Genomic DNA, 12853 nt, shown 5'->3' with positions numbered 1-12853 from the left:
TCATGTTGTAACTAGACATCAGCCCGGGAACCCTCAAACCAGAACTTCCTTTCCCTCAAACCGGAACAATAATTCCTTCCCAATAAAAGCTTGACTCACTCTCGTGTAGCCTGCGATGAGAATAGAATTTTCCCGTGGGATAACAAAGGTATACAGACGCTAAATAGTCTCTGGAAAGTACACTCATATTTTAGTATACAGCTTAACTACGCTGCATCAAGGCTTTTATTGGGAAGGTATTATTCTTCCGGTTTGAGGGAAAGGAAGTTCCGGTTTGAGGGTTCCTGTTACGCTGTCAAAATGTGTTGAACCCAAAATGCAGAGTCACGACTCACAACCAGCGGAGTAGTGTTCAAACACTAATTTATTAATTAAATGCAGAACAAAAGCAAGGCAACAAAAACGGGCAGAGGATAAGCAATCCCAAAATGCAAACACAAAAAGGTACGAGCAAGTTACCAGAGGTATTCAAGGCAGGGTCCAGAGGAAACAGCGACACAGGCAAGAGCTCCAGGGTAGACAACATAACAACAACGTATGCACTGACAAAGTGTGAGTGCAATGAGTCCAGTATATATGGGGCAGGCTGATTGTCGAAGTGTTCACAGGTGGGATGACGAGGGGGTTGGAGACAGGTGAGTGAACTGACTGTGTGAGTGGAAGGGAAAGTGGGAGTGGCCAGGTCTGACATGGTCTGTGGAGAGACAGATCCTAACAGTTCCGGCCTGATGACTATAAAATAATGACTACAACATGACGTAACGATATCATCCGCTCCCGACTGGATTACACAGCAATTTAGTAACACAGACCAGGCTTTCTTCCGGGGTGGAAAGCCTGGTGACGTGAAGTTAAAGACCAATACACTCATGTCCACTGAATATGTGTATAGGGCATAGCAGTGGCCGTGATTTTCTGGTTCCACTGATAAATAGGCCATTCATTTTTTCCCATAGAGATTTACAAATATATCAAGAAAAGGAAAAAAAGAAAGAAAGAAAAGGGAAAAAAAACACTAAACAAAGGGTATTTACATTCCATAGAATCAAAGGTTATGGTCATGATTCACCAGGATCCTGGATGGCTTGAATCTAGGCTTAAAATATTTGATATACATATTTTTGTAAATCTCTATGGGAAAAATGAATGGGCAAGTTTTCAGTGGAACCAGAAAACCGTGGCCACTGCTATGGCCTATTTAGACAACGTGGACACTGCTGCGAAAAAAATGTAATTGCGTTGGTTGGAAAATTGCAATGACAGTTGCGTCGTGCCCAGCACTGCTTTGCGAAATGTACACACCTTGCATTTTCATATTCCCTTTCTGTTTGCTATGTGAACTGAAAGTATATTACTACATTAATTGCAAAAAAGGAGGCAGAAAGGCAGAAAAATATACTAAATGCATAATCATTGATAAATAAACAATTCAAGTGTATTCGTCTGTCATTTAATGATTACATACATTGGTGACCCTGGTGGGGCATTCACATTGTTACACCAGCTTAGTTTGACATCACATTTTGTTGAGCTTGCCTGGTTGTGCAGTTTAAGCAAATAATGTTCTATGAATACAGAAATCTCAATTTTGAAACTGGTATCTTCACACCAGCAATTTCAGGAGTCCCGGGTTGGTGTTGGCTAGACCACACTCTCACATCGCATCACTATTCACTAAGCTCACTATGCATCGCAAAACTTAGATCGGCTATTTTAGGCAACTGCCTATTATGTCCAGTTTTTACAGATATTTTTTATAGACACGAATAAAATAAATATATCTTCCTATATCAACTTGAAATGGCACGTTGGATTGACAGTCATGGCTTGTTTCTTTGCCCATCCAGCACCCAGGGCACAGTGAAAGTGTGTGTGTGTGTGTGTGTGTGTGTGTGTGTGTGTGTGTGTGTGTGTGTGTGTCTCTTTACAAGCATTCTGTGCATTTCATATAGGAGCAGATTGTCCCAGACAGTTTTTAATTCATGGTCAAACCATCCATCCTGTGGTACCATCTTCTGACAGGTGAGAACAAACAGGCGCACACATGCCCTCTTGAGCATGAATTTAATGTTTTGACAACATCTTCTGGCCAGTGATTCTCACACAGTTTTAGCACTGTCATTGAAGTCAAATCCAGACACGCACACAGTACACCTTCTCTGCACATCATAAACACACAAAAATAAACCGTTTCTCTAAAATTCAACTTTTTATTATTATTATCGTGGTTTCATTCAAAGGCAAATGAACGGCAGAATAAAAAAGAGGCATACAAAGAGACTAAAGGGAGATTTTAAAAACACAGCAAACAGAGCACATGTATACACACACGTATACACGCACACATGTGTGCACGCACGCATGCACACACACACACACACACACACACACACACACACACACACACACACACACACACGAGCAAACCTGCCCGCCCACCCGCATATGTACAAACGTACACATATATAATCAATCAGCTATCATCCACACACAAGCTCACAAATGGAACCAGGGAGTAACCTGCAGCTTGTAAATGAAGTCTAATGCAGGAGCAACAACATTACATGGACATCCATCCCCTGGACACTTGGCTTGTCCCCTTCATAGGGCCTCCACCCTTGTTCAATGTCCTATGGTCCATGAAATCTTCCCTTCATTATACCCCAGAGTTGTTGATGTGGCGCTGACATCCTGCCTATAGTCCATATTCATGTCCGCCCTTTAAATGTGTTCATGCAGGTATAGCTTCCTGAAAACTTGTGGATTTCTTCAAGTGCAGCTTGTGGCATGAAGCTGGAGGGCAGACATAATACAATGTCAGGTGTCAGGTGTGCACATCGTGGTTGAAAATTAAAGCTATTATAAGTGACCAGTGAAGCTTAACTGAAAGGCTTGATTTATGCTTTATTGCGCTCTGTGTAGCATATCTACAAGCTCACTGTGTCACACGCAGCACCTTGCAAGCTTGTAGATTATGTTCAGCATAATACGACGGCACAATAAAGGATAAATCCGTTCTTGGCGGAAAGTGACACCGTCATACTACATGATGAATTACATCAGGCCCTACCTTTTGAGCATGACAAGGGCATGCATGGTCCACGGTAGGTATACAAAGGCCTTGTCTGTTCTGACTGCATCAACAGTCCTCTGGGCAACTGTTTCGGGTTTGAGTGGTGGGAAGAGCTGTGGAAATCTATGGAATAGAATCAGGAAGAAACGGATGGAAGTTGTTGTTTATCAATTGTAGATAGTTATAGTTAGTTAAGTGTATTAACCAAGTACAATCAACTGACCACAGTCAATTAAGGACATGGATGATTAATGTACCCTTCATGTCAGAGGCCTTATTGGGAGCTGTAAATGTTCAGTATGTTGTGGTAACAAGAACATTTTCAACTTCAACCAGATCTTATGGGGATTCAGTTGGAGTGAATTTGTTAGGCATTTACATAATACCAGCTTGTTTGTTCTGGTCATTTCTGTGTGACTAACTGTCATTGCTGCTGACTCAGGCGCATCAGTTGGCCTATTTACTAATGGCCACTTTCTGGCACACAGTTTATGGAAAGCTTTTTATTTATTTATTTATTTTACTCTGCAATGGATGTTATTTAAAATGTAGCAATACTTAGTTACAATAGTATTAAAGTGTAGTAAAATGGAACACTACTTTATACAATAAGCTAAATTACACTACTCTTGGGAAAACTCTGCTGGAGCAGTTGTATACATTCCTAGAATGCCAGTGTCACAGCAAAACAACCACAAAAACAGTACGATCTGGGATACTCTTTCACTTCCGACCATTGGGGTTGCCATTGCCTTCTCACCTGACTCTCATGCCCTGGAACATCTCTGTGTTGGTGTGGAAGGGGAGCACGGTGGTGCAGCCCACCCCGGGACAGTCTAGCAGACCCAACGTCAGGCTCTCCATGAAGGCCAAGGACGAGGCTTTGGAGGTACAGTAGTCTATGGCCCCAGGGATGGGGGACTGAGACAGGATGGAATTTATGCACACAACATGGCCGTGCTGCAGTTCCAACATCCGTGGCAGGAAGGCCTTTGTAGTCTGGACATCGGGGGGGGAGAGGAAATGGACGGACGGGAGAGGAAAGGATAAGGGGTGAATACGTGGATGTGAGGAAGGTTGAATGGAAAGAGACAACGAAACATATGCAATAGAGTCAGACAAAGAGAGAGGAAAAGGGGCCTGGAGTGGAGCCACAGATTAAGTTTCCGTTTCCATTTAGTTGATAATTGCATTTCTGTCTGCATACTTCATGGTCTTTTGATCCCCATTCACACTGAAAAATGCCATGACTTTCAGAGCTGCTCTGATGTGTCAGTGGCTGAGAGGCAATTTGGAAATACCCCACTTAAGCTGCCACAAAGGTAGCCATGATTGTCAGATCCTATAGCACCTATATACTTCTATGTTATTACACTACATCCAATGCTTGTACAGGATGAGGGTAATGAGGTAATCTGCTGTCAGGAATTTCCCTACATCTCTGTGTGTCTATGTGCATCTCTATGTTGTCTGTGTGCATCTCTGAATCCGTGTTGGGAGCACTCACCCAGAACTGTCCCATGGTGTTCACATGTTGAGACTTCAGAAGAGCGTCATCATCGCTGTCCATCAGACTTTTGCCATGGACCACTGCTGCGTTGTTCACTAATATTGTAACATCCCCCACCTGAGAAGAACAACACCGCGGTCAGAGAGATACATCACTCCACATGTCGTCCACTATCTCTTCTCTTTCACCAGATAATGACGCTACGGTGCACCAGATTTGACAGCAATATCCTACTGCATCTATGGAAACATTTCAATTGCACTGTAATCTATATGCCAGATGGGAGAGAGGCAGCTCTGAGCTCAATGCCTAGAGGGAAAAAGGGAGGAAAATACACTGTAGCGTGAAGCACTCACAACTCAAAGTGACATCTCTCTGTGCACAAACATCTTTACTTGACTGACTTCAAGCTAACGTACCTTTTCCCGAACCACCATTGCTTGCCTGTATACTTCTTCTCGATTGGCCACATCACACATGAAGTAATGGCACTCTGTTCCAGAGAGTGATATCTCCTCGGCTGTCTCTTTGAGGCACCTTTCCGTGCGGCCCCACAGGATCACCTATCCATAAAGAAAAGCATTGTCAAAGTTTAATGGAAAGCATGCAGTGCAATTTTACACCAATTCCATGTGAGCTGCTGGGCTACACAAGAAACGATGCACGCACGTACACACGCACGCACGCACGCATGCGCACACACACACATGCAACTTTGTTTTAGTTGTTTCAGCAGCCTGCCATTGCATATGTTTTGGGTCATTTATCTGTCATTGGGACCAGGTCTAAGAGCGGGGGAGATCTTTGGGTAGAAATGCTCTTTTCATTCGGAGAACAGAGAGGCCATTTTCAGTCCTACAAATAGTTTTCGGGGGAAGATTAAAGGAGGGTGGGGGATGAGGGGTTGCTGTGTGAATGAACTGTCTCTTCATCTGCCCCAGAGACTAAATGAAGGCCGGTCATTTGAGCAGAGAACATGGGGTTGGACGGAGGTGGGGGGGCTACTGATTGGGCAATTAGATCTGTCAGTCTTTGGGGTCAGGGAAAGGTAATGAAATCAGGGGGTGAGCCCTCCTCATCTCTCAAACACACATTCTCAAAGAGATTACACGGCCGGTTGGGCAGATGAGCCCCGTCATTTCTGGTCAGGGAGTCTGAAAACAGTGCGTGTGTGAAGTGCTGAGGGGGCCAGTGTGGGGTTTGGCTGGTCGCCCGTGACCAAGGTTAATATTTGAGCAGAAAGTCCTCTGGAAAGTGATCCTCCGTGTGTGTGTGTGTGTGTGTGTGTGTGTGTGTGTGTGTGTGTGCACGTGCGTGCATGTGTGTGTGTGTGTGTGTGTGTGGGTGTGTGCTCGTGCGTGCGTGCGGAGTGTGTATTTGTGAGCACATGGGGCAGCCTTTACCTCACACTTATTGTATTAAATTAATGTTCATTTGTGCACATGAACTGTACATCCAGCTGCTGATTGTGATATTTTTGCGTTTGCAATGAGTTATTGCACTCATTGGGAAACGGATGAATGTATTTTCAAGGAAGTAAACTCACAAAAAATATTCATCAGGATTTCACACCTATGCTTTGGGACCTATACTTTTTTCTTTTCGTTTTTAATTCGTTTTTATACATTTTTATTTGTTTACTTGCGTTTCACTCTAATGTTTTTGTGGCTATGACACTTAAATTTCCCTCCGGGATCAATAAAGGTTTATCTTAACTTTGATCATGTCTTGTGCTTTGAACTAGTATACAAACCGTTTTGTATATCCAAAATGCCCATGGCTGTATTCTTATTAAAATATCATGCATTAAGGGGCATGTTAAGTATGTTAATTTCCTTAGCGCGAGCTCGGATTAATGTTCTATAAGGTCCCAAACATGGTACTTTATCCTATTTTGATTATCATGTAGGCTGTTTCTACAACGGGAGGCCTGTGGAGGCTAGCAATAATACCAGGTACCAATAATATTTGTTTATATTTTTTTATCTCGTGATTCTCGTGGATGGCCCAGATGGTAATAATAGCTTTCCTCGAGATATCTCGATTATTTTTCCCTCTACACCAAATCTCTTTGCCGACATATTAGCCGATCGACCAATTCACAACGCACAATGCATGTATACTTTCCCGGATGTTCGCCTATTTCCAAATTCCCAGATTAGGGACACTAGGGTTCAAGTGGTTAAAAGCTTTGTTAAAATGAGAAGGTTAGTAAAATTCCTTAAGTCATATAAACTTAACTTTGAGGTCTTAGGGACACATTCTTCACATCCTTATCAGAGCCAGTACTATAAATGTTTGCCCAACACCCTCCCTCCTGTCCTCATTTCATTGTGCTTTTTGTTTGCTTCATTTGCAAGCCAGCCCATTTGAGTAATCAGTGAAGACGGACAGTTCTTGACAAATAACCCAAAGCCTTTAATAGGATTCACGCCTGCAAACAAAGCTGACACTGTGCTCTTCTGTTACTTGTTATTTAATTTGCTAGGTTTATCACCCATCACAATTCACAACACGCTGCACGCACGCGCGCGCACACACACACACACACACACACACACACACACACACACACACACACACTTATCAGAACAAACAATGTTCGGAACAAATTGCTATCAGGACAGAAACCATTAAAAAACACAGCTTCTAATGGCCTTGATTCACAGTGGCATTTAATTGAATAATGTTAATTGTGTGTGTGTTTCATTTGGCTGTTTCTGTCTGCCAGCACTAAGTCTATTGACCTTGCATATAAGGCCCCTGATTATCACTGATAAACCAGTGATTGCTTTAACTGATTGCACACCTAATGAGGTTTTAAGCAGTGGTTCTCAAAGTGGGATCCGGGGACCCCCAGGGGTCCTTGAGGGGATGAAAATACATTATAGCTGATTTCCCACCCTATCGGTATGCAACTTGGGCGGCGCTTAGTGGACAAAGCGACCATCGAGTGCGTGGGCAGGTGGCACACATTCGCTTGGCTTCCACTTTGCTCGGGTGTCTCAAGGGGCTCAAAACCACTTCTGTCAACACGCCTGCCTTGTTTCTATTGTAAACTGTCATTAGTATCAAACTGCTATCAGACGCTATTTTTATTATTGATAGAGAACTGACGGCCCTTGGTAATCATCTACCGGTTTTTACTACTACACTCCTTTGTAGCTAGCTTTATGTGGTCACATTTTGGTTTGGCCCATATATCTGCCTGTGCTCCAGGTCGGCAGCATTCCCCCCGAATAAAAGTTGATTTGATTTGATTCCTCTGTAGTGAAAATGAATTAAGGGAAATTAATAAATATCTACTTGTGAGGGAATGAGGTGACATTGCCCGCTAACAGGAAATCCTGCCCATATAGTTTCTCCCTCCCTAACATCAAATGTTTAGGTGTGTGAATCTATTTATGTATCTAAATTATTAAAATTAACAATAATTACAATTACAAGGCCTTTAGAAAACTATCAAGTGCAAAATCAGAGTCAATACGAAATCAATGCTAAACAGTCACATAAGACATACAAGACAATAAAACGATCTACAACAGCAGCTGATGCGTGGAGGGTTATTTTTGCATGTGCAATAGTCACAGCACACATCTCCCAGGATTGAAAGTAACCTGGGTGGGTATGAGCCCTCCATTTCACACCCATTGTGGACCAGCAGAGAGTGTGTGTGTGTGGGGGGGGGCTCACACAGAGGGGGCAGGAGGAGTTCAGGAGGCAGTCGCCTGCCGCTGTCTAATTACTGCGGAGACAGCAGGGTCAGTTGCAGGGCAATACCCAGCTGGGAGCAGTGTGCTTCCCGCCTACAGCCCAACAACACACTCACCCACTCTCTCTCTCTCTCTCACACACACACACACACACACACACACACACACACACGTGCATGCACTGCCTGTCGTCAGTGGCCTGGTTAGCTTCTCTTCATCCTTCTAGTTTCCAGGGTTTTTTTATGTGGAGAATAAAAACATTATGATCACAATGATTTTCACCACAAAGCTGTTAGAGCTTTCGTTAAGTTAGCTAGAGTTCTCGTTAAGTAAATACGCTTGGAGTGGAAAGGAGCTTTGGGGATCAGCCTTTTGTGTGAATATGCCATTTAAAGTTGTGAACCGTTCACTGGAACGGTCCCTGAAAGCTGTCTCCCTGTGCTCTGAACTTGGATGCTGCCTCTTTGTAAACGCTCGCTCGCTGTGCTTTATTGTCTCAGTGCTCCGTTGTGTAACGGTTCCCTTAACAGCACACCAGAAGCACCCCCCGCCCACACACACACACACACACACACACACACACACACACGCACGCACGCACGCACGCACGCACGCACACCCTGCTCTCCATCTCACTGTACTGGGATTCTTTCTTCAATGATGCAGTTAGTCCTCCCCATACCGTGAAAAACACCAATGCCAGGAGAGAGAGAGAGAGAGAGAGAGAGAGAGAGAGAGAGAGAGAGGAAATTCCGGCTGCCAGTCACAAAGAACGAGGGCTCAAACTGGGGTTGAACTCTCATTCTTAGAGGTTAGTGCTTCCCATAAAGAATGTCCTATTTCTTTTTAGAGTCCCTTTAGGAAGGGAGTAATTGTCAGGCACACTACCACAGGTGTTGTTTTCAAAGCCTTCACACCTTGATAATACCCAACAATGGGGCTGCTGAAAAGCCTGGTGACATCCTTTGTTGCGCAGCTGCAAAGTATAGCTTTTAAAACCCACAGGTTTTCTCTCGCTTGTTCCCCCCGAGGAGCTGGTATTGAAAGGTCGCAGAAGGCAGTTAGTGTTTCACCGTTTTTTCCCGTTTTTTTTGGCACCGGATTCACCTGCTAAGATTTATCATTAAAAAGAGCATTGCAGACACAGTGCAGTGTCCAACACACAAAGAAAATGACAACCTGTAGCAGTCAATTTTGCAGCTCATTTTATTTATTTTTTTGCCATTATGTTCTCTATAACATACAGCTGATTGTACTTTGACGCACCTTGTGGTGCAACCTGGACACATCGTCAGTGATGTAAGCGGGGGTCATGGAGTGTTTCAGGCCTTACATCAGACACCCTCACCCAGGTGACCCAGCCGGGTCCGGACTTGCGTCCAAATAGCGAACTACGCCATGCTGCATGCATCTCCCCTCTTTATCCAGTGCAATGCTGCTTACTGCTTAGGCTCTGTGGCAGGCCCAGCCACCTGCGCAAGAACTGGCCAATATTCCTTTTAAAGCCCTCCATGAGGGTGAGTGGGTTTTCATGGATCAGTAGCAGCCAGAGGAGACAAGGCAGATTTTTCAGGCTTGAAGCTCATTCTAGCCCATGTAATTAGCTGTACGCATCCGGGCACTGATGTTGTTAGCATGAGCATTCGATGAATCCTCTAACCGGGGGTTGCAGGTTGCCAAATCTGGACATTGGACCTCTACACTCCACTTCTGCAGACTTCACAAGCATATTCATGGCCAGTGCAAACGGGACACAGAGATGTTTGTAGCTGGTAACGATAGACTTCGCTAGACGATGCCACTCTGATGTTGAAGTCTCAGAGGATGCAGAGATGTTTGTAGCCGGTAACGATAGACTTCTCTAGACGATGTCACTCTGATGTTGAAGTCTCAGAGGATGCAGAGATGCTTGTAGCCGGTAACGATAGACTTCTCTAGACGATGTCACTCTGATGTTGAAGTCTCAGAGGACGCCGTAAGATCAAAGTTGTTATAATAGTCACGGCCCTTCTCTGGGACGTGGTACTTGCTCAGGGCCAGTTCCACTAGCTTGTGTGGTATCGATCGAACCGTAATCGTTGGAATTGGCCCATGTAACCTAATAGGATAGCAGTGACAGATCATGCACATACTATGTTGCCTGGTGGCATGGTAGAAATGCCTAGCCTGAAATGTTGACAAGAACAGTCAACAACTGTTTGTTTGACCAGTAGGACCTATCAATGTAGTCACTGAAGCATTTCAAGCCCAAGTGCCTGTTCCCTGTTGGGGAGGGGAGGGGGAGTCTGGTCTATTTATAAGTTCTCAGAGTGCATGGTTTAGCTGGGTGGGGTAGTCCTCTAGTCTAGAGCATGCCAAGCTCCTTTGTTGGCAGAATTGTGTTTGACAATATTACTGGCTACAAAAAAATGAAATAAAATAAAAACATTTATTATTCATGTTTATGATGTCATTTGTAAACCTCTGATCCTCTTGTTTACTCACATGAACCCTAATATCCTTATTCTGGGGTGAACATGAGAAATTGTTGTGAGTTTGTAGATAGATAGATAGGCTATTTACAGCAAAGCGATTTGGTGAAAGGGGGGAGGGGGGGGGAGTATCTAGAGGTCGTCTCGGTTTTGACTCTTCCCTGCACAATTCTATAGGCCTTTAGTCTTGAATCATGAATGTATAATATCTGAATTAATCTGAATTAGTTCATGATGTCAATCATTTACATAATGTGAGAACTACCCTGCTCACAATCATTATTAAGTTCAATTGTGGCTACTGTGCAGCCAGTGTAACTTCAACTTTGTTGTCAAATGGATCTGTAGGCCTGGCCTGTAATAGATTGCATTCAGAATGAGAAACACTTCATTTGCCACACCATAACCGTTTAATCTAACCCACTATACTTCCAACTCTGCAGAAGACAGTTTGTAAAATGTGCACAATCTGCACATGCTTTGCCCAAAATGGTTATGAGCAATAGAAACTGGGAAAACAGGAAAAAGTTTGATGACGTGTTTTAAAGTTGTGCACATGTGCTGACATGTAGCATAACCTTAACTACTACATAGGCTACTCGCAGACGCAGACACACACACCCACACACACAGCGCGCGTGTGCCTAATATTTCGTGGAAGCACACTTCTGCTCACATCATTCAAATGTTTCATCACTCAGAAGCATGTCAGGATATGTCAGTCGAATCCTTAACTAGATTGTATCAGTGAGGCTCTCCAGACTTGCCCTGCAGCTGACCCCAACTGTCGTACAATACTTGAACCAATTAACCGAATAGAATTCAGTGTCAACCATCTTATTAGACCAATTACTTAACATCCCTGTTTGAATATGATTAAACCCCCAGTTTGCAACTTTGCATGTATTGAAGGTTTTGAGAAGAGCTCAGTAACCATCGACCCATCATAAGCTGTTACACTACCACGTCAAAACTGTATACAATCACTTCTATTCAATCTTATTTAGTCTATTGCTGTTGCTGTGAAATCTAAGTGCATCGAACGTGCAACAAGTTGTAGCCCACGTTTAGTATAGTAGGCCTAGTATGATTACATTTCAATTAAATAAAACATGCAATGATGCAGTCTGCAGTACGTGGGTTGTTGGGAGAGTTAGAGTATACCATTACCTTTTTGGCCCCCTGCTTTGCAAACTCTTTGGCCAGGTAACGACCGATGCCCCGTCCCCCGCCGGTGATCAACACCACGTCCTTGCTCAGGTCTTTCCGTCTGCTTGGTAGCAGCGAGCAAACACTTGCTTTTAGAATGTAATAGATCATTTGAACAGGGAAAAGAAACATGCAGCCCACGCTCCTCAAATCCATCTTGGATGGTCCTTGGTCTGCGATAATATTGTTTACGCAAAGTTTGTGAGTAGCCTATACTCTCGGATACAGAGATGGAAATGTTAAGAGTTTTATCCGTATACGAACGATATCATTTGCAGTCACTATGCGTTTCACCAATAATCCACAAGCGAAACATTAAGAAAGCCCTGTCACTTCGTGGAGCGCTGACATGTTAAGCAACAAGACTCCTCAAAAAAAAAGGGGAAAAAAGAGAGAGAGAGAGAGAGAGTGAGTGATCGCTCATAACGCCTTGTCGTTGGTTGGTAACCTACAGCCTAAACATGAAACAGGTCGAGGCGACGCGTCTTTCTCCGTATCGAGCGCACTACTGAAACTCTGGGCTCGGTGTTGTGTTCCTATACTGAACGTTACCGCCTCTACTCTGTCTAGTGAAGTCTACTTTCCTTTATGGCTTTTCTCGTTCTGGTGGCGAAAGGACCTGGACGGTCGGTCGGACCTGAGGGGAGTTTTGTATGAGCATTAATCCTGATTGACATGTTAAGTGGGGGTGATGTCTGCTCCTAGTGGCTGCGCCTTCACCTCCCCACGGTGCCTACAGTTGAAAGTCTTGTCATCTCATCTCTAGAAGGTTAGCTCTGCTCAGTGAGAATCGGTGCGATTGCAACTTTGTGTTTAAACCAAGCCATGTGGGCCACACAAACTATTCCTTATCTTTAAACCTTACCCATGCCACATT

The 12853-nt window shown here is 43.9% G+C and overlaps 1 protein-coding gene across 1 annotated transcript; it reads right to left on the bottom strand.

The window, feature by feature from the left end:
- Positions 1-1232: 1232 nt before the first annotated feature.
- On the bottom strand, positions 1233-12596 carry dhrs3b (dehydrogenase/reductase (SDR family) member 3b). The gene is made up of 6 exons (XM_080775479.1): positions 11938-12596; positions 5003-5146; positions 4581-4700; positions 3834-4072; positions 3071-3196; positions 1233-2793 (listed from the first exon to the last, which is right to left on the bottom strand). Exons 1-6 carry the CDS (start codon positions 12130-12132, stop codon positions 2709-2711), a joined length of 909 nt encoding a protein of 302 aa, XP_080631605.1. The 5' UTR covers positions 12133-12596; the 3' UTR covers positions 1233-2708.
- Positions 12597-12853: the final 257 nt, after the last annotated feature.

Source organism: Protomyctophum bolini (assembly GCF_963924005.1).
Source record: "Protomyctophum bolini genome assembly, chromosome: 2".
Classification (NCBI taxonomy): domain Eukaryota; kingdom Metazoa; phylum Chordata; class Actinopteri; order Myctophiformes; family Myctophidae; genus Protomyctophum; species Protomyctophum bolini.
The sequence above is the reverse complement of the archived record's forward strand: the minus strand, read 5'-3'. Positions and strand labels throughout refer to the sequence as shown.